The following is a 22,202-nucleotide window of genomic DNA, read 5'->3' as shown; positions in this document are numbered from 1 at the left end:
AAGGTGTGTCTAGCCCAGCAGAGCTTATTTTCTGACTATAAGGCAAGAGGGAAGGGGTGAATCTAGTTTGAGGCAGAAGAGGTTTTGGTCTACGTGAGGTGCGGACCACCACATTTGAGCAGAGTTTGCTGCTGTGTATTTGGAAACAGGTGATTACAGACATGGGACAGTCACTGCGGATGGCATTAAAAAAAAAAAAAAAGGAGAAAATGGGATTCTGCAGTGGTGGAGAGATGGAGAGAGAGAGAACTGTGGGACATCGAAGGACAGAGATGGTTGGGGGCTGTGTGAGGGACAGGAGCGGGAAAAGTTACAAACTCTTCTCCAGTGCCTCAAAATCTGAGACCTTCTTGTGGGTGAATGGAGATAAGGGTCCCAGGGGGTCCCAGGGGCTCCCAGGGGACAGCCACCTTTGTGTGCCAGTAAAAGAGGAAATGAAGTGTTTGCTGTCCTGCTCCTCTCCAGTGCTACGGGCATTCCTGTGGGGCTACAGGCCTGGAAGTTCTTGTGCAAGCAGAGTGCTCTCTGTCAGCGATAGGATGCTGTAGACATGAGAACTTGGAGAGCCCAAAATACAGAAGGCTCCATTGCCACGTCTCCTGTCCTGAAGCATCATTTTTGGGCCATAGCGAGTCACCTGAACTGCGTTTTTCCCTTTTATCTCCCATTTCACCACTACTGCCAGGTGCTGGGCTGATGTTTGAGCTGTGTTGTCAAGAGGAAGCCAGGGAACAGCTTGCCTTTGGAATCTTAGTAGAGGAAAGAGTTTCTTCTGGGGCTTTTTTGAGGATCTGTCCTGAAAAAATAGCTGCAGTGATGTACAGCTGGAGACTATGCTCACAGCCAGCTCCAGAGAGTCACAGCTATCCCTCAGCACTGCCAGAAGAGAGGTTTCTCTTTGCTCCCAAACTCATGAGCCATGCTCCCAGCTTCTAAAGGACTCTCACAAGGTGGAAGGCTGCTTTTGGATCCTAAGGCCTCCAGAAACACCACCTACTCCAGTGAAGCCTGAGACTTAACCCACTGGGAGAAAAAGCGTTTGTCTTATGTAAAGTCTGGAGATGCTCAGAGCCGAGGAATTGCAGATCATGGGAAGTTCTTTTGGGTATCTGTGTTTTCCCCTCACCTGCCGAGTTCAGATCTCCAGGCTTCATTCAAGTGGCAGATAATGTCCTTGTTCTCCAGGTGGGAAGCAGAGCTGTAAGGATCAGTCTGTTCCAGCACTAGGCAAGGGAATTTGTTTCTATACCAATAGAAGAAATTGTTGTTTCGTATCGCCATAGCTGATTATTCCCAAATAAGCTATACCAACAAAACCACTTGTAACTTAACATCACGCATGGAGGTTTCAGTAGCACAAAGGCATATTTTGGAAGAAAGACATTCCCTAGCAATGTTTTGGTAAGGAGGATTTCGGAAGTGCTCCACATTGACTTGTCACAACCTTTCATGGGAATAATAGTCAGCAAGTGTTAACACACGCCTTCCAAATGTAGAACTGAGGTCTTTGAGATTTACTGCACTGTGGACTCACCAAAATTTGAATATAAGGGAAAAAATGCTTTGAAACATGGTTTGAGGTCCTATAGCACACTTTGAAGCCTAAACTCAAATTTTGCCAAAGAGAGGAAGCTGTTTCAGTTTCTAAGCTGTCCTTGGAGCAGCTTATAAGTGCTTATAAAGCACTTTCTTTGTTGTTGTATCAGTGCTCTGGAGCCAGAGACCCTCTTCCTAATCCCCTCTGGCCCCATAAATCCTGTGCTTCTTTCTGCACAGCGGTACAGTTTGAGCAGATGGACTGGGACGTGGTCCCATGGCAGGCTGTTGCAGCCCGAGAAGCTATGTCTACTGCTTCTCCTTCTAACCACCGACTGCTGGAGTATCAAAACATGGACAAATGCAGTTAGGAGGAAGATGTGAGCATTTTTCCTGATAGTAGTTTGCTGATCTGTCTTTCTTTGGTTTGGGTTAGTGGGCCCCACGTCTCTCTCTTGTTTCTTCATCACATATACAGTCTTGGCATCTGTAGATGTCACTTTATCTGCCAGGTATCACTGCCAGCTAGCATTAAAACACGAAAATGAGCTTTTCGTTTCTCATCAAGAAATGCTGAGTTATTCTAACTGCAGGATTCAAGGTATAACCTGTCTTGATTTGTCTTTTAATGTTCTAGTCACTGAGCAGGTGCTAAGCATGCGTAAGATCAGTCCAAAACTTTACCAAGCACAGTATCCTATGTCCAACAGGAGCCTACAGCAGGTGATTAAAAAACATTGGCAAGAAACAGGGTACTTGAATTGCTCTTTTCTTGCTGAACCCATTCAGCCTCTGGGTATCTTGCTTAGGCTGTATTGCCTCCATCCTCTGGTGAAAGGTAAAAATAGCCACTTGATAGCCTTCATTCATGAAAGAGAGAAAACTGTGTTATAAAGAAGCAAAGAGCTGACTCCATCCATCACAGAAGGACGTTTGCAGCCCTCTGCACCTCAGATTTGCTGAAAGCTTTGCTCTGGGCTCCTTTGTTATGGTGTGGGGCAGGAGGACAGCTGGCTTCAACCCCCAGCGGCTTCTGCTGGTCCAGCAGGAGGGACATCCCGATGGGTCGCGCTGTGCAGGTACACCAACTGGAGCGGCCGGGCTGCCGCTGCCATCCCGTGATTCATAGCTGGGAAAAGCAGGCTGGCAGAAAATATTTGTCAGTCTCCCAAAGCCAAGCTCAGTGAGCACCACCAACGCGTTCCAACGCCTGTTTGTCAAGCCAGAAATATCAGTGGAGTACGACAGTGTTTGCTGCGGTCACTCCCAGGATGATGTGAGCCCGGAAGGGGGAAGGCAGCGCCAGAAGAAAAGGTTTGGCCAACATTTAGTTTCTGGCACGTTTTTATACACATGCTGAGTGCCACCCTTCATGGATTCCCTTCCTTTTGGGTGTATTTGTTAGGGGAATCATGTGAGTAAGAAGCGAAGTTTCTGTTTAAGCAATAAATGGGGATGTCGTTTCTTGCAGGGCTGGCGCACGATGCCTGTGGTACGTGCCAGGCGGAGCTGCGGTGCATGACCGGAGTTCAGTCCTGCACCTCCGTGACCTCCAGCCCTCGCTCCAGACCTTCCCAAGAATCTTTCCTACATGCTCCTCAACCTCTGCTTATTCGTGTAAAAGATCTGTGCTGGGGGGCTAATCGTCTCTCAATTATGCTGCTAGATAACAGCTCTCCCGCTTCCAAATACCTCCATTACATGGCAGCATGGAGCCTATACCTACTTCTGCCTCTGATTTGCCCTGGACCAGGGCCGTATCAAACTCTTGGGACAGTTTTTTTCCACTGCTTCTCATCCTCCACTTGTTTCAGCTTTATTTTGTCCGGGAATAGGAAATAATTTAATATGTAGAAGAGAGCACTAAATACACCTCTGAAGTGCAGTTGGCAATGTAGCTGTGGTCTGAGTCTGCCTTGCTCGTGTACTGTAGTTAAGAAGCCACGTGGCTTCTCGATGTGCAGGTCCAAGATGCTGAGATTTCTTTTTAACCCCAAATTGCCAGATTATAGGTCTGTCAGATGTGTTCCTGCAGACTGCAGCCATTTCTCCCACCTTTAGTATAAAGATACCCAAATATTTAGAGGCTCTTCGTGGATATCTAGGACAACACTACAGTTTTCATTTCTCTCTAAATAGTAGGGTCAATTAAATTTGCGTGGGAAGGGGGATCTGGGAAGGATAAGAAAAGAGGTGGGCTGTCTGTTCATGGTGAAAGCTGAATTAATGTTTGGGAGCGTTTGTGAAAGGGAGAGGGAGCCTTGGGGGCTTGTTCACGATCCCAGTGCGAACTGGATGAGGAGTGGGTACGTAGCAGGTAGATCTTCGGCTGAGACAAGCCAAAGGAGTAGACTTTGCCAAGAAGCAATGCTGTGAGATCAGCACTCGGCATTGCTTACGGGCATGTGGCTTTGCAGCACTATTGCAGGGACAAGCCCACCAGCAGGTAATAACAACCTAATTTTAGATTCACAGACTCCCGATTAGGGTTGGGCGTTTCCGTTAATGAATAGTCACTTAAGAATCCGGGTTCAGCAGATAGTTCTGGCAAAGAAAGAATGGAGGGTTGTAAAAGCTGGAAGTTGCTTTGATTTTCTCCTCTGAAATAAGGGCTCGTCCCCCAGCTTACATGAAAAACTTTAGAGAGTGCAAAAAGAAGAAGAAACATTTCTGATAAACATGTAATCAGGTCCTGAGTTAACCTGAGTTCTACTAATCTCAAAACAGGGGGTCCATTATGAGGGGTTTTGCTTTGTTTGTTTGTTTGTTTACAAATTAAAAAAAAAAAAATTGTCTTGGCAGAATCTGAAACAACCAACTTTTTTTTTTTTCCTGACTTTTAGTTTATGGTTGTTTTTGATTCAACTACAGCACTAACCAATTGGTCCTCTGCAAATTCCCAATCTCAGAGCATCTCCGAGGCAGTACGTCCGGCAGTTTCTCCTTGCTGCTTTACTGTGGTCATTGGAAGGAGGGGCAGAGCTGCCATCTGAAGCAACAACTAGCTCTTGCTTCTGAGACAGGCAGTAAGATGTTCTCTCTGCTCTATCTTGGGGGAATAACAGATATCTCTGCCAACTGAAATTTGTCAAGAGCCCTTATCTTATACTCCCACTTGACAAAAATACCAAGGTTCACTTATGCAGCCTCAGCTTCTGAGTTCTACAGACTCCGTAAGCCACCTGAGTGGCTCTGGGCGCTTTTGCAAAGGTCTCCTCCACCGCTTTCCTCCCAGACCTGGAAGGATGCATCTCTCCTGGCCAATCTGAAGACTTACCGGTGTGGAGAACACACCGATTTGATGTTGTCTATCCTTGATGCTGAAGGTACATGGCATGGGGAGAAATCACAACTCTAGTATATATGCCACAGCCTCCCCATCCTCCAGGCTCTGTGGCTGTTGTGATGCTCTCCCTTCCACATACCTTCAAAGTCTTTTTATATCAGAACTACTAATCTGCTTTTCCCCTTTTTCATTTCTTCCAAGGGCTTGTTGTCTTCAAACAGTAACTGAAGGGGAAGGCGCTTCTGAGAACCATGATGTCCCTGGGTGTCAATAAAGGTAATTCCTTTCCCCATCCCAAGCTGTCGGGGGTCTCTCCACTGTCAGGGCTTTCCTTTGCCCTCTTTGCTCAGTTGCATCTGCTGTAACGTCTCTGCACGACTCCCCCAGTGCACTGTGTCCATGTGTAGAGGACACCTCTTCCTTGTCTGGGACCTGCTCCACCGTGCAGTTCCAAAATTACGTGCATTTGGCTATAATTTCACTATCCATGGAGGTATAGAGAGCTGGAGAGCTTATAACCTGTCTGAGGTTTTCAGATGAGCAAAAGACTAATAAACTACAATATTATACTCTTTTCAAGACCCTCCTTAAAATTCTCTGTCTTTGAAATGTCTACTGAAAATACAGCAGCGATTAGCAGCCAGTGCAGCAGCTGACCAAGATGACTTCCCTGTATCTCTCTGTCTACCCACACCCTCTTGATGTCTCTTCTAGAGATAAAAACCCAAACTCTGTTGGGCTGGAGACCACCCTTGTGCTCTATGCAATATCCATACAGTAATGAGAAAACTGCCTTCATTATTAATAAACTCCTAATAATGTCTTATTATCAAAGGAGTGTGAAAAAATCATACCGGGGCTGCAAGTTGCTCTGAGTTGTTCCAGAATATGGAACGTGTCCAAGCTGTGGAATTCTGTGGCAGACTCTTAGATTTAATTTTTAAGCACCAGATGCTCGCAGGGCCTTTAGAAGTGAATAGATGGGATGATGCTTCCAAATCTGTAGGTAACCTGAAAAAGCAATGTGGAGAAGAGTGGCAATGCCTTATTCATTTCCTTTAGTGGCCAGCCCAGCCTAAACCACGACATCAGGCAATAGATTTAATTTTCAATTTCAGTGCTAAGAAAAGCAGCCCTTTCCCTTTCCAGGCGCTCCCCATAAAGAGCGTCACTGCTGGTCCCTAAGCTGCCCCCTGACGTAGATGTGGCCCTGCATAACTCTGCCTTTTAACTGCTACTGCTAATTCCACGTGAGGAAGGACATTCTCTTCATTGGTCTCGCTGTGTTTTCCTTCGAGATGATCCAATGTGACCCGTTGTTTAAAAAAAAAAAAAAAATCCTACCCCTACTACAGAACGTGTACTTGAAGCACATGACCGTATGTCAGAGATTAATCAATTTACTGCATGTCATCTGCTCCATGACAACTATTTCTGGGCAGCCTTTTAGCCCATCACGAGTGCAAGATATAGTGACTTAGCTGACCCTCCTTTCCTGGTAGCTAAATTGAATTATTTCATGTTTGCCACAGGCTAAGAGTGTGCAGGCCGGCAGATTCCTTGGCTTGGATGATAACAAGTTGTAAAGCTGCAATAACTTGTCGATGCCTCTAAATCCCTGAGCTGTATTGGTCCAAGTGCGACCAGGAGAGCAGGCTTGATGTTTTCAGCCTCTACCAGTCATTTCCAAAATGGCAAAAGATGGAAGATAGTCAGAAATACATAAAAAATGAGATTTCCTTATCTGGTCTTCATTTTACAATTTCCCCATGGAAAAACAGCTATTTCCCTCAGAAGAAAATGCTGGATGGGGAATTTCACAGTTAAAATACCTTTTTTTTTTAAAAAAAAATAATATCCAGCTGCAATCAATTTGGTCCCGCAGGACTTTGGCACTCGAGGATGACTGAAGCCCTTCACATCAGTCACCTGCACATTTCTTTCCCTTGTAAGAGGCTGTCCCCCTTCCGCTGCCTCCCATCTCCTTCCCTGCCTGCTCCCCATTACTCCTCCCCATTAACCTGTGCTTTATTCACCCAATCTTTCCCCCCTGGGATGATTTAGCATCTCCTAATCCATGACCTTCTGCAATTTCCTACATTTTGATTTGATGTTTTAATTGCCATTGCTGCCTTTCTCAACCAGAAAATGTAGTTGTGGTTCGTTGCCTGAAGAGAGACAAGGAGCAGGATGAGGGTGGTGGCAGAGTTGCTGTTGGACAGGAAAAAAAGAGACTATAGAGGACAGGACATTTCCAGATTTGGGCCAGAACCACACTGCTAGGGGGACATGGTTTGAGAATATGTTCTGGAAACTGAACTTTGTAATGAAAATGTAGAAACAAGGAACCAAAGGACGTGTCTCCTTCAACTCTGGCAGCTGGGTGTTTGCATTTTATGGCTTACCTCTAACCCGCAACTCTTGGCTCAGCTTCATACTCCAGACATATCGTCCTCTCCCGCAAACTGAAAAAGCCTTATGCTAGAGCTGATGTGATGGGAAATGCCAGAGGAAACTCACTGCTTTGTAAATATGCGATTAGACCACCCACTGAATGTCTTTGGTCTTCCTGAGAGAAAATGACTCATTAATGTTAAACAGTCTTCTGAAAGGAGAGTAAAAGCTGTATGAATCTCTGTAGAGGAGGTGATGCATCAGGGTAAATTGATTCTGAAGTTTGGATGACAGCTTCTTTCCATCTTTCATCGGAAGTGGCAAACGACTCCTTCAGTGTTCTCTGACTGCAGGAAGACCCGTGCTCCCTGCGCTCTGACATCTACCCCGGCTCACCTGCTGACACCGCGAGTTCCTGCCCTTTCTCAGCAACCCTTCTCCTCTCTCCTTCCCTTCCCTCTGCCTCTCCTAGGACGTGCCATTCCACCCACGGATGAAGACCGCAGGAGAATCATTAAGCAGATGAAGGTTCGCACCACCCTGAAAGGAGATAAGAGCTGGATCCACCACCATAACTCGGACTCTGAGGATGAGAAGAAGAGCAGTCCGCTGTAAGTGTGGCCACCCAGCAATGTTCCTCTTCTCCCTTCCCTTTCCCTCGTCAGCCTCCCATGAGTACTCAGTTTTCTGGCCTGCAGAAGAAGCACATGAGGCGCTAGCACATTTTGGGATCCCCATGATGCCAGGAAATGCCACCGCCAAAGGGACGCGGTGCTCCTGTTTAATTTTGATAGATGATGCAGGCTGGGGAGAAGCTTTGAGAAATGGCCTTTCCTGGGAGCCGGGAATGCAGCAGCACAGGCAGATTTGAAGTCTCAGGAGAACTCCAAAGTTTTTTGAAGCCAGAGTGTGCTTCACCATCTCCGGAGTGAAAAATGAAGGGGCAGGCCTTGATGGAAGGGAGTTTAAATGATAAACCAGCCATGCCTGCATCTCCCCCTGCAGCTCGCAGGGCTGTGTCACACAGCCACCCCTGTACCAGGGAACACCACGATCTGCACCAGCTTCTCTTTAATTAGAAACAAATCCAATCCCAAATCGGTCTTCTCTTGGCAGCTCTCTCTGAAAACATCATTGCTACGTTCAGCAGTGCAGCTCAGCAAGATCAGAAGTTAATTACGTCATTGTGTTTTCTCTTTATTCAGGTCTGGACGGGCTGGTGGGGGATCCCCAGCCTCAACACCTATTGCTCCCCAGAACAACAGGTAATTTTGGGGGCCCATCCTGTTGTTTCCCTTCTGTGTTATCTCATGGGGTCGGTGCATGCTTTCACTGGTTCTTCACAAATGTCTGCTCTTTCTTCACCTCCTCATACCCACTCACTGCTGCGATTGTGTTGAAAAATGCCATCCTCAAGGAGAGCCTGCATTGTTCAGCATAATGTCTTACAAACTCACCTCGTAGAGAGCAGAGCTTATCTCCTGCAAAGTCCAGATGGATGAATGGACAGCTTGATGACTCTAATGCAGATGAATGGATGCCTTCAAGCCCACGATCCCACAAGATCCCACAAGACTTAGCTCCTCTAAGCCTGGGGGCTCCTCAGCACAAGCGAAGCCCTGTGTGGGAGCTGAATTTGCTTCAGGGCCAGAGCACGAGGGCTCTTCAGGAACCCAAGAGTTTGTAGGACTAGTGTCCTAAAACATAACTGTTGGAAAGGCATTAGTCATATATGAAGGCTCTTTGCTGGCTGCAGTGCTGTTGCCGGCAGAGCTTTGCCCTCTCCCTTTTTCTGTGCCAGCTCTTGTCACTTCTTGTTGCACTTAGATGGGATGGTTTCCCTGCCGTCCCCTACCTCTTTCTGCCTCCCTCTGCAGCATGATGCTTTATCAGGCACAGGATAAATAACACCAGGGACATTTGTGACATTGGAAATGTGGCATCTGAAGGGGCATCTTCACACAAATGTGTGAGGGCCTGAGGTTGGCAGAAGGTGAGTGACAGGGAGTCCAGGATGCTCAGGATCTGTTCATACTTCCAAGTGAGGACAGGCATTCAAATGCCAAGCTGGACAACTTCTCCGCTTCCCTGCTGCTCTCATTCAAAGCTGAGTGCTCGGGGAAGAGCTAGGCAAGGGGGCTGAGATGAGCTACACCCTGCTGGTGCCTGCTCTGAGGACACTGCAGAAACGAGAGCTTGGGGCTGTGCTCAGCACTTGTCCAGCTCATCCCACCCGGAGGGCTCCAGAGCTATGCTAAGCCTGCCATGAGTTTGCGTTTCTGTGCCTGGGAAGGCAACTGGATAAATCTGAGCTTGGCAGCCACCTCAAGCACGTAGTGATGGGCAGCGTAAACCTGCCTTCCTGCTCAGCTCTGACCTGATGGCTGCCCCTGCTTGGAGCGGGAGGTTAGACCAGAGACCTGCTGAGCGTTCTTACTGAATCATCTTGTGATCCTAAGGGCACTTGGACAGACGGGAATGTAGCGGGTGGTATCTGGGTGGGGGCAAAGAGAGCCTGTTGGAGCTCATCTGATGGGAACCGGGTCCTCGAGGCCCTTCCTGGTCCCCACCTTGCTCTCAGAAAGACATCTCCAAGACAGCTTGAAGCAGGTTCCAGGGATTCTTCCTCCTGCGCCAGTGCAAGGGGCCAGATCCCCTGCAATGGGATCCCTTTCCTTTCCCTCCAGGGGAGCTATGCCACACTTCCTCCTTGGGAATGGACCCTCCGAGAAGTTAGTGTGAAGATGATGTTTTCCTGTGATAAAACCGAGATCTCTACTGCCTCTAATTCCCCCCTCTGTGCCATCAGTCTGTGGACTTAATTTTGAGCCAGAAAACACCGTCATTGGCAAACTCTAAAATCCACTTTTTTTAATAAAAGTCTTTTTATAGAGTTTGTTCTGATGATTATTAATTTTCAAAGAATCCTTCCAAGGTTAATTTTGGTGTGGCAGCTGAGGTATCACTCAAGGCCCATTTAGCTATGCTTTTGGCTTGACAGCCACGTGGACACTTCCCTTTGATACTGGTGCTGCTGCTGTTGTTTTTCCCCACGTTTCCTAATTCACTGATGTCTGTTCTTTGTGCAGGTCTTCTGCCTCCAAGCCTCAATCTGGTTACCTCATCAGGTTGGTATAGAGGGGCATATTTTGGGGCTGTAGGGGAAGGAGCAATAAGCATGAAAAATATTACTCTCTCTTGGGTTCTCCTATACATTAGGAACATGACAATGCTCAGAGAGTAGCTGGGCGAAGAGCTAGTCCTGAGTATTTTCTTTACCAGGTAGTTTGACAGTGATGTTAACAAAAAATCAGATCTTCTTTGTGTGATACAGTGATTGCACACGGAAAGGTTATGGTGCTATGAAAACGTTCCACCATCTTTGCGATCAGCACAGCACCAGTGATGGGGCTCGTGTGCTTTGGCTTCCTCTGACACGGGGGCTGTTGCCCATGGAGACTCTGATGCCACCGTAATGCTAAACAGGTTGGCAAGCCCGGTGATACCATACCCAAGCCTGTGTGTGAGCTGATTTTACTGTGTTGTCTAAGGCCAGGGAGTAAGAAGATGGGACTTTCCTCAGGATGACTCTTCCAAGGAAGCATCTTCTAATTCTCGGTGTCTTGAGCCAGCACCTTCCTCCCGCCAGGACACACAGACACTGTTAGGCCAAAGAGTGGCTGCAATTCTCTGAATTTTTGTTCCAAACTCTGTCCTGCAAAAAAAATTTAACATGTCTCTTTTCTCCCCAGAGGGGTGTTCACAAAAACCATAGATAAGACGTCTTCCGTGCCAGATTCTTCATCTTCTAATGAAGCACAAAAAAGGTATGTGTGTGTCTTCTTCATGAAAATGAGCTTTTAAATATTGTATATATTTCTAGCCAGCCTTTTACTTTGGCCAGTGCTTGTGGGCTTCCTCTGAGCTCCACTAAATCCCTACTAAATGCTGGAAGATGTGGCTGTTCATTTAACAGCTCCGCTCAGCGACATGGGGAAAAGATAAGGCATCAAATGCCGTATTTTCCTCACCGGAGCATGGGATGGCAGTTGGCTGTGAAAGTACTCAGGGATTTGGGTTTTATTTGGCAAATAGTTTCGAGTGGGGGATAAATCACAGGGAATCCTTGCAAAGCTGTAACGCTTCATTTTGATGTTTTTAATGTGGGGTTTGGGTCGGTTTTTTTCAAAACCTGTCTTGTGAGAGGCACTTGCATTTCATTCCACTAAGTGAGATCTAAGCACAGCTCTGATCTAAGCAGATGCTTTGTTGCAGCTCAGAAGAGCTGGGGAGGGCCTCCTGATCAGGGAGTGGAGCCATAGGACGAGGGGGAATGGTTTTAAACTGAAAGAGGGGAGATTTAGGTTAGATATTAGGAAGAAATTCTTTCCCGTGAGGGTGGTGAGCCCCTGGCGCACATTGCCCAGAGAAGCTGTGGCTGCCCCATCCCTGTAGGTGTTCAAGGCCAGGTTGGACGGGGCTTGGAGCAACCTGGGCTGGTGGGAGGTGTCCCTGCCCAGGGCAGAGGGGTGGCACTCAATGGTTTTTAAGGTCCCTTCCAACCCAAACCATTCCATGATTCTATGAAACTCTATGAAACTCTATGTTTTGATTCATCTGGGAGGAAGAATGATGCCACAAGGTGCCTTCTTCCTTCTCACTAGCTGATCCTGGGACAGAGTAGCACCGTCCCACAGAGGGGTATGCCCATACCAGCTCTGACAAGGCTGTGAAAAGAAGACAAATGCTGCCCATTAGTGAAATAGCATTCCATGAATTCAGAGTGTGGATCTTTGGGATCACCCAGTTTTCTGCCACCACGTGGAGCAGGAGCTCACCTGGGGAAGCGGGTGGTGAAGGGTGAGAGCTCAAGAGGGTCGTGTTAACAGATATGATTTGTGCCGTCTCCAGCACTGCCGTGAAGGGACACAGCTCGTGCCGTTCTTCCTCTGGCTACAGGATGACCACTGAGGATTACAAGAAACTGTGAGTGTGCAAAGGGGAGCAGCGCTTTCTGATCACACACAGGCTCAGCAGCACCTGAGCCTCAGCGATGAAGCCACCTTCACGTGGATGCCTTGGCGAGGCATGGCTTCATCAGCTCAGCGCTGCAGAGCTTCCACTAGAAACTGAAGCGGTTCCTGGTGCTACCTCCAGGTCTCTGCGGGCCATAAGGTGTTCCTTGAACTGGTAATGGCTTCTTTGGTATGGAGTCAGTTTTATCACTTGGTATTAATTAAGGCAGAAACTGGAGGATGCAGCCTGGGGACTTGGTTTGCAGCACTGCTGACCTTTCTGAAACCAGGAGAAAGGAGGGGCCTTGTGGCAGAACAGCTCTGCTGACATTTCCTACGCAGCTTTTTATGTCAAACATGGTGGCTCTAATCTGAAATGCATCTGAGCGTTTATCATGAACCAGCCTCTAGGCTTAACCCCTATAACTAAGAAAACAAAATCCTATGGGGACCCCAATATGCATGAAAAACACAAGTGTCTTCCATGCTTGTGTGTACCACTTCTAGGCTCTGAGCCCCTTTCCACACGCCCTGCCCTTGGATTTACCTTGGGTTTTGCTTCTGCTGCCTCTGCACCACTCTACAGAGGCAGTTCCCTCACCCTGGCTCTCCCCTTCCCTTTCTATTTCAGAGCTCCATATAATGTCAAGCAGAAATCGGTGGACTTGGATGAGGAGGATGTGCCTTTTACTCCAGATGAACATAAAAAGAGGTATGCCCTCCAGGGAACCACCTTCTCCTCGCAGGGGCAGTGACAAGTGGCCTTACTTCAGTCTAACTGTTCATTATTGGGAGGGTCAGTTCGATGATGATTACAGCTGAGCCATTAGGGCTGATTGCAATAAAGTAATAACAAGCAGATATTTCTACACAGAGCGCATCTATACCCACAGGCGACTGCACTCCCAACAAAATATAATTAAAAGCCTGACATGATTCAACCTGACAGCATACCCCAATTAATTTGGCAGCTGGAAATGGGTTGTGGAATCCATCAGCCGCGTGGTGTCTATGTAAAAAGATCGAGACGTACAGATCGCCTGGCAGCGAAGGGAGGAGCCCACCTCCCACAGCCTACGTGTGCGGCTTTGAGTGGGGACCACCTGGGGGCCTGCATCTACGTCCAGATCCAGGCGGGTCTCTCCTTCTCACACCAGGAGCAGAGTGTGTTTTGTCTGTGTGGTAGATCTGCGTCTGATGCAGCAGTGTCCTTGTTGCTTCCAGTCGAGCTTCTGAAGATACTGTTCCTCAGATACAAGACTTTTACAAATGAAAATTTGGTAATTAGCCCACTGGGGATGAACCAATAAAAGTCATTTGAGAGATCTGCACTCATCCCTTGGTACATCTAGTGGTACTGATGTCCGTATAGACATGTGCAGTCCATGTAGCACGTCAGCCACAAAGCCTGTATCCCGTTTCTTTGTTCCGCGATAGGCAATCTTGCAACAGTCCGGGTCTTGAAAAGGGGAACTCCCTCTGCCCTCCTGGAAGAGGAAGCATTTTTTTGGTTTTTTTTGCCTGGTGCTTTACATCCATGTGAAAGCACTGTGGCCCAGCATGAATGATACTAGAGAAAAAGATGTTGTTACTCCTCTTAGCTCTGGCTGGATTTCTGCTCCCCAAAGCATGGGAGCTCCATCAGGGTTAGCACAAGCCTCCACTGGCTTGTTCACCTATTGCCTCTTCAAGGTTACACCCAGCAGCCACTAACAGCATGAGCAGAAATTGACCCCTTCCCTCCCTTCCAGGACAGAGGCGGCCAACAGTGTCCTGAGACGCACTGCCAGCAGAGAACGTGCTTATGTCCTCTCAGCGGCCAAGAAAAGCAGTGGGTGAGTCTTCAGCATGCCAGTGTGGGGTGGGAGACAGGGAAGAGGCTGTTGAAGATGATCTCACAGGGATGGTGGCCTCACGCAAGATGTTCTGAAGGTGGTGGGTACCTTTCTAGTGAGTGGAGAAGCCTTAGCAGCCGTCTCTCTAGAAGTGCTAAGGATATCTGCAGGTTTCTGCAGAACTGGGCAAATCCTCAAGGAGTGTTGGGAAGTCTTCCTTACCGAGAGGGAGGAAATTTGAGGAAGAGAAAAAACATGATGATCTGTAATTCCCTGGGGCCTGCAATCAAGACTTCAGTTTTCAGACTTTTTCAGGGAAAAAGAACCTAACAGTGATATATGGATGTGTAACAGGAATGTGAGGCATGTGTGGGAGCTACTGGTGTTCAAGGCTCTGTTGTCCATCTCTTTCCTGGGAGGGGAAAATAAAAAGCAGATTTCCAAGGTCTCTGATCTCCCAGGAGCCATGATAGGGACTTTTTCGCAGCTCGCTTTCACTATAAATCTTTTTCCTCTTGACATAACTCAGGGTGACACAATGAGGCACCAGGAGGTTGCTAGTGCGAGAGGAAGCAGGGAGGGGATGTGCCAGCAGCACTCAGCTGTGCCCGGGATGAGAGGAGTGCTCGGACAGGATTTGTAAGGACGTTCAGGGTGTTCGCACTGGCTGCGAGTTCCTCTGGTGCACTGAGTGTCGGCTGGTACGGAGGGAGGCGGGTTTGTATGCAGGAAATAAAACAGCCATCAGGAAGATATAAAATTAAAAAGGCCCTTTGGGGAAGCTTCTTTACTTCACATGTTATAACTAGCTGCTCTTCCGGTTTTTACTTCCTCTGCTCTGTAATTTGCGCAGGTTTAACACAGCCAGTCACTGTCAACTCTGCCCAAATGGTGTTACATGACCCATTAACGCCTTGCACCATATGGGTCAATTATGGGCCAGAGACTCTGTGGGAGCTGCCTCTGCCCAAGCTGTGTCTTTACCACCAACCTTCTCACTGTTGCCTCTATGCTTCCTTTACAGCAGCCCAACACAAGAATTTCCACCCTTGTTTGCCAAGAGGTAGGTCACTGACCCTCTGGAAGTACTACTGGGGTTGTGTGTACTGTACCAGGGCTGCCACTAAATGCTGGGCTAGGAGATCCCAGGTGTTTCAAAGGAGAGGAGGGACACGTCCCTTAAAAGGATGCTCTGGGTTGAATCGCACTGGCTTTTAAGAGCCCACAGTGTTGTCAACACCAAGAATACAGTACTGATGATGCTTTAGGTTCTGTGTTGAGACCCCAGCTGGAGTACTGCCTCCAGCTCTGGACACCCCAACATAGGAAAGACAGGGACCTGGTGGAGCGGGGCCAGAGGAGGCCACAAAGATGCTGGGAGGGCTGGAGCCCCTCTGCTGGGAGGACAGGCTGGGAGAGGTGGGGCTGTTCAGCCTGGAGAAGAGAAGGCTCCAGGGAGACCTTATTGCGGCCTTCCAGTCCCTAAAGGGGCTCCAGGAGGGTAGGGGAGGGACTTTTTACAAGGGGATGGAGTGATGGGATGAGGGGGAATGGCTTCAAACTGGAAGAGGGGAGATTTAGATTAGATATTAGGAAGAAATGTTTCCCTGTGAGGGTGGTGAGCCCCTGGCGCAGGTTGCCCAGAGAAGCTGTGGCTGCCTCATCCCTGGAGGTGTTCAAGGCCAGGTTGGATGGGGCTGGGAGCACACTGGGCTGGTGGGAGGTGGCCCTGCCCAGGGCAGGGGGGTTGGAACAAGATGATCTTCAAGGTCCCTTCCAACCTAAACCATTCTATGATTCTATGGGCAACCTGAAACAAGGAGAGACTCGTTCACTGCCTTTCTTCTTCCAGGGAAAGCTGGTTCCAACCAGCAGGGTGAATACTCCTCAGGCTTCGGGCATTTCACTTCTAAAGCAGTCGGTATGATAGGGAAAAGATGCCTAGGGCATTCGCCGGAATTTAAGCATTCAGCTGATGCTATTTGTAAAGCGACTGTGACAGCAAAATGCCACTGATTTGGGCTGAAGATCTCTCTTCATTCGGCCAGTTGAGATGCTCGTCAGTAGCAGAGCACAGGGAGCATGAGGAGCAGGAAAAATCTGCCTCTAGGGGAAACAGGGAAAACATAGTTTAAGGGAAAACAAGAGTAAACTGCCTGAATTAGCTAGCAGTGGGGAACAGGAAACTGTGATATTTGTCTCTTTTTCCCATATGAAAGAATTGAGATAGAAGAAGAGGAAGGACAGCAGAGGAGGAGTCCAACTGCGTCTGGTTCATGCAGGTTTACAGCAGATGACAACAGGTATTTACCTCATCCTGGAGTAGTGTGTTGACTGTCTTTTGATTTTAGGGCACACTGATTTGCCATCTTTGCAGATAACCGCATTTATCTGCAAGGCAGCGGCTATCTGAGCGCAACTTGAGATGAAGGTTTTTCAAAAGAGACTTCTCAGAAAATACTCATTGCCCCTTTCTTGCAAAAAGGGAAAGATCCAAAATGCAAAGGGAGTTCAGCTCGCTGGGTGAAACAAATGGGCTGGCATGGGGACAGGGCCAGAGTGTCATCACATACCCAACTGACAGCCGCGGAGGGTGACAAACTGCATTTAACTACAGGCCACCTCTAAGGTGATCAGTACGGTGTAAACCTGCCACTGGGCCCCTCTCCTGATCACACCCCGCAGCCCAATCGCTCCTGTCTTCACAAGGTGCTCATATGCCACAGGAATGAGCCTGACGGCACTTCTGGAAAGACAACTCGCGGGAGCAGTCAGAGCAGGTAGAGATGAGCTCACCTACCCATCAAGCAGCCATCAGATAGTAATGATTTTCTAGCGAACTTGGCTGTGTGAACTGACCCCATCACCTAGACATGAAATCCCCAATATCTCATTATTTCCAGTCCCCTGAGCCAGCTCTCTGCTTTTGTTAGACTTTAGATTTAATTATTCTACCGTGATGGCAACAGATAGGTGTGACCGGAGAGGTTTTGAGAGGTTCATTATCTTTAAATTGATCTTTGCTTTGATGGGAGGAAATGTTAGCCTCATGTCAAGCCCCCAGCCCCTGGCACAAGCTGCTCGGAAGCCCAAGCATAGGCAGAGCCATACAGAACCGTGGCAGACAGGCTGGAGCGTTCTTGCCGTGGTATGTGAGACCTGGGGACAGGCTGTCTGGTGTCAAGGGGCAGCAGTGACACCCTGCCCTAGTCCACACTGGTCAGGAACTGCTGGCACGTGGTGCGGGGCTGAGTGGGACCAGTATAGGGAAACGTTTGGCTGAAATCACAGAATCCCAGATTGGTGAGGGTTGGAAGGGCCCTCTGGAGCTCCCCCAGTCTCACCCCACGCCAGAGCAGGGGCACCTCCAGCAGTGGCACAGGACACGTCCAGGCGGGTTTGGAATGGCTCCAGAGGGGGAGACTCCCCCCCTCTCTGGGCAGCTGTGCCAGTGCTCTGCCGCCCGCACAGGAGAGAAGTCCCTCCTCAGGTTTAGGTGGAACTTCCTATGTTCAAGTTTGTGCCTCTTCCCTCTTGTCCTGTCACTGGGCACCACTGGAAAAAAGACTCTTCCCATCCCCCCGGCACCCTCCCTTTAAAGTTTTATAAGCGTTGATAAGATCCCCCCTCAGTCTTCTCCAGACTAAAAAGCCCCGAGTCCCTCGGCCTTTCCTCATAAGAGAGATGCTCCAGTCCCCTCATCATCTCTGTAGCCCTTTGCCGGACCCTCTCCAGCAGTTCCCTGTCCTTCTTGACCCGGGGAGCCCTGAACTGGCCACAGTGCTCCAGATGTGGCCTCCCAGAGCAGAGCAGAGGGGGAGGATGACCTCTTTCCACCTGCTGGCCAATGGAAATGTTTGTGCTAGGAGGGAGAATCCTTCTCAGTTTTCAAGCTGATTCATTTAATTTGGGATTCAGCTCTCTCTTCCTGCTCTGAAGGCTGGCTTGATGCCAGGCGGTGGCATTATTAGCTTTCTCTGCCACTCTGGTCCTTAGCAGGCTCGGCAGGGAGTCCAATAGATGAGGCCTTTCCGCCCGAAATGCTTTATTTTCAGGATGCAGGAGCTGCCTCATGAATTTTGGTAGCGATTTTGTGCCATTGTGGCGCAGGTTTGAGGCAGAGCTGGGAAGCAGTTACCCTCTGTTCCTCACATATTACACACGTGCACATAGTGAAATCAATTTGTGAATGCACTGAACTGTAATCTATATATTTGGGGAAGCTGATCTTTAGTGCGAGCTCAAACACTGGGAATAGAAACAGCTCCGGTTGTGTTAAATAGGAAAAGCCATTTTCTAAAGACTGAGTATTTCAGCAGAAAGGCAGATACGAGTCACAGCAGCACTCAGGGAGTCCTTGTGAGGTTTGGCCTCACTGCCCAGGAAGCAGAGACAAGAGCTGTGGGCCGGAAAGCAGGATGTATCCCCCCAGGAGGAGAAGACACCTAAAAAATCGTATGTCTTTAATGTTTTGTTACTTGGATTTTTTTGTCAGTACTAACGGGCTAAGAAAAACCACCGCTGGGTCTTCCTGGAATGAGCCAAAGACAACAGCAGTGTCTCCATCCAGGTAAGTGTTGTCTTGGACATCTTTTGCGACTGTATCAGCCCACATGTAGCTGTAGGTCAGAGACTTCCGCTGACACCCCTCTGGGAGGTGAAATGAAGCGAATTTGTCAGCCTCGGATATGGGAGACTTTCCTTAGATGCAGGCAGCTGTTTTTAAAAAGGTTTTATGTCTGAAATCCATGTTATGTCCTGCAAGGATCTGACACATCCTGATAGAAGTGCTCAAAACCTGAAAGGAAGAAACCCAAATGTGCTGAACTCTTTCTCACCAAATATGTGGAGGGGAATGATTTTCAGTTGCTTTCAACTTTGTCTGTTTGATCGAATTCACGACTATAGTATGAAAAAATGCTGAAACGGTTTTCCACAGCACTGCAAACAGTGCTTTGGTTGCTGACGTTTTTCTGTTATTTTTATTCTGTGTTTCATTGGCAGAAGGTAGATATTCCTGGCAATATCAGTGTTTTTAATTTAAAAATTGCTTCTGATAAGATGACTTTGTAAGTGAATGTATCGAAAACAGCGATGTTTGTTTTCCATTTTATGGAACGCTTCAATGCAGGAAGATTCTGGCCAGCTGCAGTGGGGAGCTGGTTTGATCAGGAATGACAGCTTTTTCCTTTGCCTTCTCTTGCAGCCCTGAAACAGGCAGTAAGAACCAAACAACCACATCCTTGAGGGAAAGTTCAGAGAGATTCTCCACTTCTACTGAAATCCGGTAGGTCTGATGGCCCTGCGTCACCCTGAAGCTCCACGAAGGATAGCAAGGGGTGTGCTGCCCTGGAGAGTTAGGCTCCGCTCGGTGGTGTTTACCCAGATACACGCGAATGTTCTGGACACACTGCAGTCACAGAACGATAAATACTACAGCACAGGGAATCTAAGAAAGCAGCACTTTACAAAAGCATTACCAATCTGGGAGGAAATATACCCAGATGGAAGCTGTGGGTGTCCCACAGCTTGAGCATTACTCAGTTCTTTCTGATGAGAATATAAGCCCAAAAACTGCAGACCTTTCTATCTCCTATACCGATCAGCCTTTCATTTTAAACCAATCCCTGCACTGTACGTGGCACACTTCCAGCCAGCACCTTGCCGTACGGTTCCGATGCCTCGCCTTGTGTCCCCTCATCCCCCTACCTAATTGTTCTTGCTGGTTTGCTTGCAGAAATGGTGAAAACAGACAGGCCGCTAATGGGAAATCCTCATCTGAAACTGTGTCACAGCGTGGGGACGGGTAAGCAGTTGAGAAAGGCTGCTCTGTGCTGCTGAACATAAGGCGTAACCCTGCTTTTTGCTCATAAATAGCATATACCTGCTGGTGGTCTCAAACAGATGGGATCTCTCCAGTCATGGTCCTGGGCTGCTCTCCAAGAGCATCATCTGCTGGCTAGGCTGCAACTCGTCAGTTTGCTCTGCTCTCCCTTCACCTCCCTCAAGGATTCCCCTCTTTGGCTCAGTCCCTAGAGAGTCTACTTCATGCATTTTGCTTTTTTTACCGCTCCAATTGCCCTCCCACTGCCGTTCCCTGGAGAGCTTCTTCCACCTACAAGGGGTGTGTTGAACCTCAGTTGCTGGTGGCTCCTGCTCACGGTGGTTCTGGTCCTCTGCACCCTGTAGAAAGTCTGAAGGGGAGGCTGAACAATGGGAAAGTGTAAAAAGCTTTGTTGTATGGAGGAAAACCCAAGAAAAAAGGAACCGATTTGGAACCTAAAGGCATGGGTTCGGGTGCTGTACCTTTTGTTCTGTTGTGCTGAAGCAGCTGCAGAAGGCTTGGATACTGCAAATGAGTTTCTGTAGCATATATAGTTAATTGCAACTCACTCTCCACCTCCATCAGTGTAGATAAAGCTAGAATTGTTCCCAAACTGATACCTCAGGATGAATCAAAATCTAGAGTGCTTGAGAAAAGGTGGAGGCTGGGCTATTGTCATGGTCATTCAACTGAGGCCCATAAATATATCCTTGTATGCCATCGCAGGGACAGCCTGATTACAACGCACTCATTGTGCTTGGGGTCACTTGGGTCACATAGCTGCTCCTAATTGTAAGTTGGTCTCCCAGAGAAATTAGAGGATGCCTCATTACATAAGCCCCCTAAAACTGGAGAGAGAGTAATTGGCAGGGAAGGAAGGAGACAGACGCGCAGCTTGACAGGTCTGGGAGAGTGAAAGATGCGCGTAGGGTCCAGCTGGTGGACCTGTAGGAAGGCCTTTCTGGCCCACGAGCAGAGAGAGAACAACTGTTGTAGAGTACTTATGCTCACCAGAGCAAAGGGGTCGGCAGGACCTCGCTGCAGGGAGCAACACATCCTTCCCAGTAACCCATGAACTGCCAGGCCCACCGACTCAGAAGGTTGGCCCTTCCTATCCTGATATATTGAATTAGCTGCCTTTTGGGCACCTCCTAACTAAATGTTAGCAGCCTGTTCTAGGATGATACCATATAAGTGCTGTCAGGTCATATCTCACTGGCATTTTCCCTTTTCTAGTGACAAATCTATTAAGGAAAAATCTGAGCCGTTCCCATGGGATGGACCGGCCCCCAGAGCAACGGTGGTTTCCACCAATGGAAGGTAGTGTTAGTGTGAAATTCCTTTATTGACTTGAGTGTTGTGCAAATTGTAAATTGCTGCTCTTGAGCCATCTGGAAACTCTGAATGGATATTTACTGATGGAAAAACACAGTTCAATCTGTGCTTTGCAGAACTGCAACGGTTTCTATAAAATTTTATTTAAGAAGGGGGAAAAAAAGAAAGCCCTACCCTCTTCAATAAAATAAGCTGATATTTTATTCCAGGTTTTTCTTTAGTTTCTATGATATAAAAAATAATCAGTTTTGTGGGTCAGTTCTGCATTTTCTGTGTTTATTCCCAAATATAAACCAACTCTGAAATGTAATTTTTTGGGTTTGGCTTGGTTTTTTTTTTCAGTACAGAGAGGTTCGCACTCCATGTATCTCTAGGCCTCCACCTACCTGTTTACTTTTGCAACAAGAGACCCCCTAAAAAAAATCAAAATCCAAACCAACCCCCAAAACCTAAACACAAAAGGAGATTGTACATCCTGTAAACTGTCTGGCAAACAGTATCTGAAGGGGGCCTACCAGAAAGTTGGACAGGGACTTTTTACAGGGGCATGTAGTGATAGGAGGAGGGGGAATGGCTTCAAACTGGAAGAGGGGAGATTTAGGTTAGATATTAGGAAGAAATTTCTCACTGTGAGGGTGGTGAGCCCCTGGCGCAGGTTGCCCAGAGAAGCTGTGGCTGCCCCATCCCTGGAGGTGTTCAAGGCCAGGTTGGATGGGGCTTGGAGCAACCTGGGCTGGTGGGAGGTGTCCCTGCCCAGGCATGGGGGTGGAATGAGATGGTCTTTAAGGTCCCTTCCAGCCCAACCCATTCCATGATTGCCCCTCTGGTATGTGGAAGAGGAGAAGTTCAGTGAGAGCTGTTTACCCATGTGCTCTTCACTGCCCGCAGCCTGGAAACAAGAAAATAAACGTACGGTGTTGGATCAGACACCTGAAATTCCCCATTTTGTCAGCTCCCCTGAGACAAGCCAGAGGATG

General features: G+C 48.1%; 1 protein-coding gene across 1 annotated transcript in view; it reads left to right on the top strand.

The window, feature by feature from the left end:
- Positions 1–5,073: 5,073 nt before the first annotated feature.
- ZNF185 (zinc finger protein 185 with LIM domain) overlaps positions 5,074–22,202 on the top strand; it is a gene marked incomplete at both ends in the record, with an annotated part of 34,649 nt that continues 17,520 nt past the window's right edge. The window contains 14 exons of the mRNA XM_082488240.1: positions 5,074–5,098; positions 7,689–7,827; positions 8,422–8,481; positions 10,306–10,344; positions 10,969–11,043; positions 12,128–12,202; positions 12,863–12,943; positions 13,983–14,066; positions 15,091–15,129; positions 16,286–16,369; positions 18,562–18,636; positions 19,273–19,353; positions 19,804–19,872; positions 21,127–21,210. Of these exons, the coding sequence (XP_082344366.1) occupies positions 5,074–5,098; positions 7,689–7,827; positions 8,422–8,481; positions 10,306–10,344; positions 10,969–11,043; positions 12,128–12,202; positions 12,863–12,943; positions 13,983–14,066; positions 15,091–15,129; positions 16,286–16,369; positions 18,562–18,636; positions 19,273–19,353; positions 19,804–19,872; positions 21,127–21,210 (1,010 nt within the window). The remainder of the gene's footprint in view (positions 5,099–7,688; positions 7,828–8,421; positions 8,482–10,305; positions 10,345–10,968; positions 11,044–12,127; positions 12,203–12,862; positions 12,944–13,982; positions 14,067–15,090; positions 15,130–16,285; positions 16,370–18,561; positions 18,637–19,272; positions 19,354–19,803; positions 19,873–21,126; positions 21,211–22,202) is intronic.

The sequence above is a fragment of the Vanellus vanellus genome (genome assembly GCF_965231255.1).
Source record: "Vanellus vanellus genome assembly, chromosome: 10".
Taxonomy (NCBI): Eukaryota; Metazoa; Chordata; class Aves; order Charadriiformes; family Charadriidae; genus Vanellus; species Vanellus vanellus.
The sequence above is the reverse complement of the archived record's forward strand: the minus strand, read 5'-3'. Positions and strand labels throughout refer to the sequence as shown.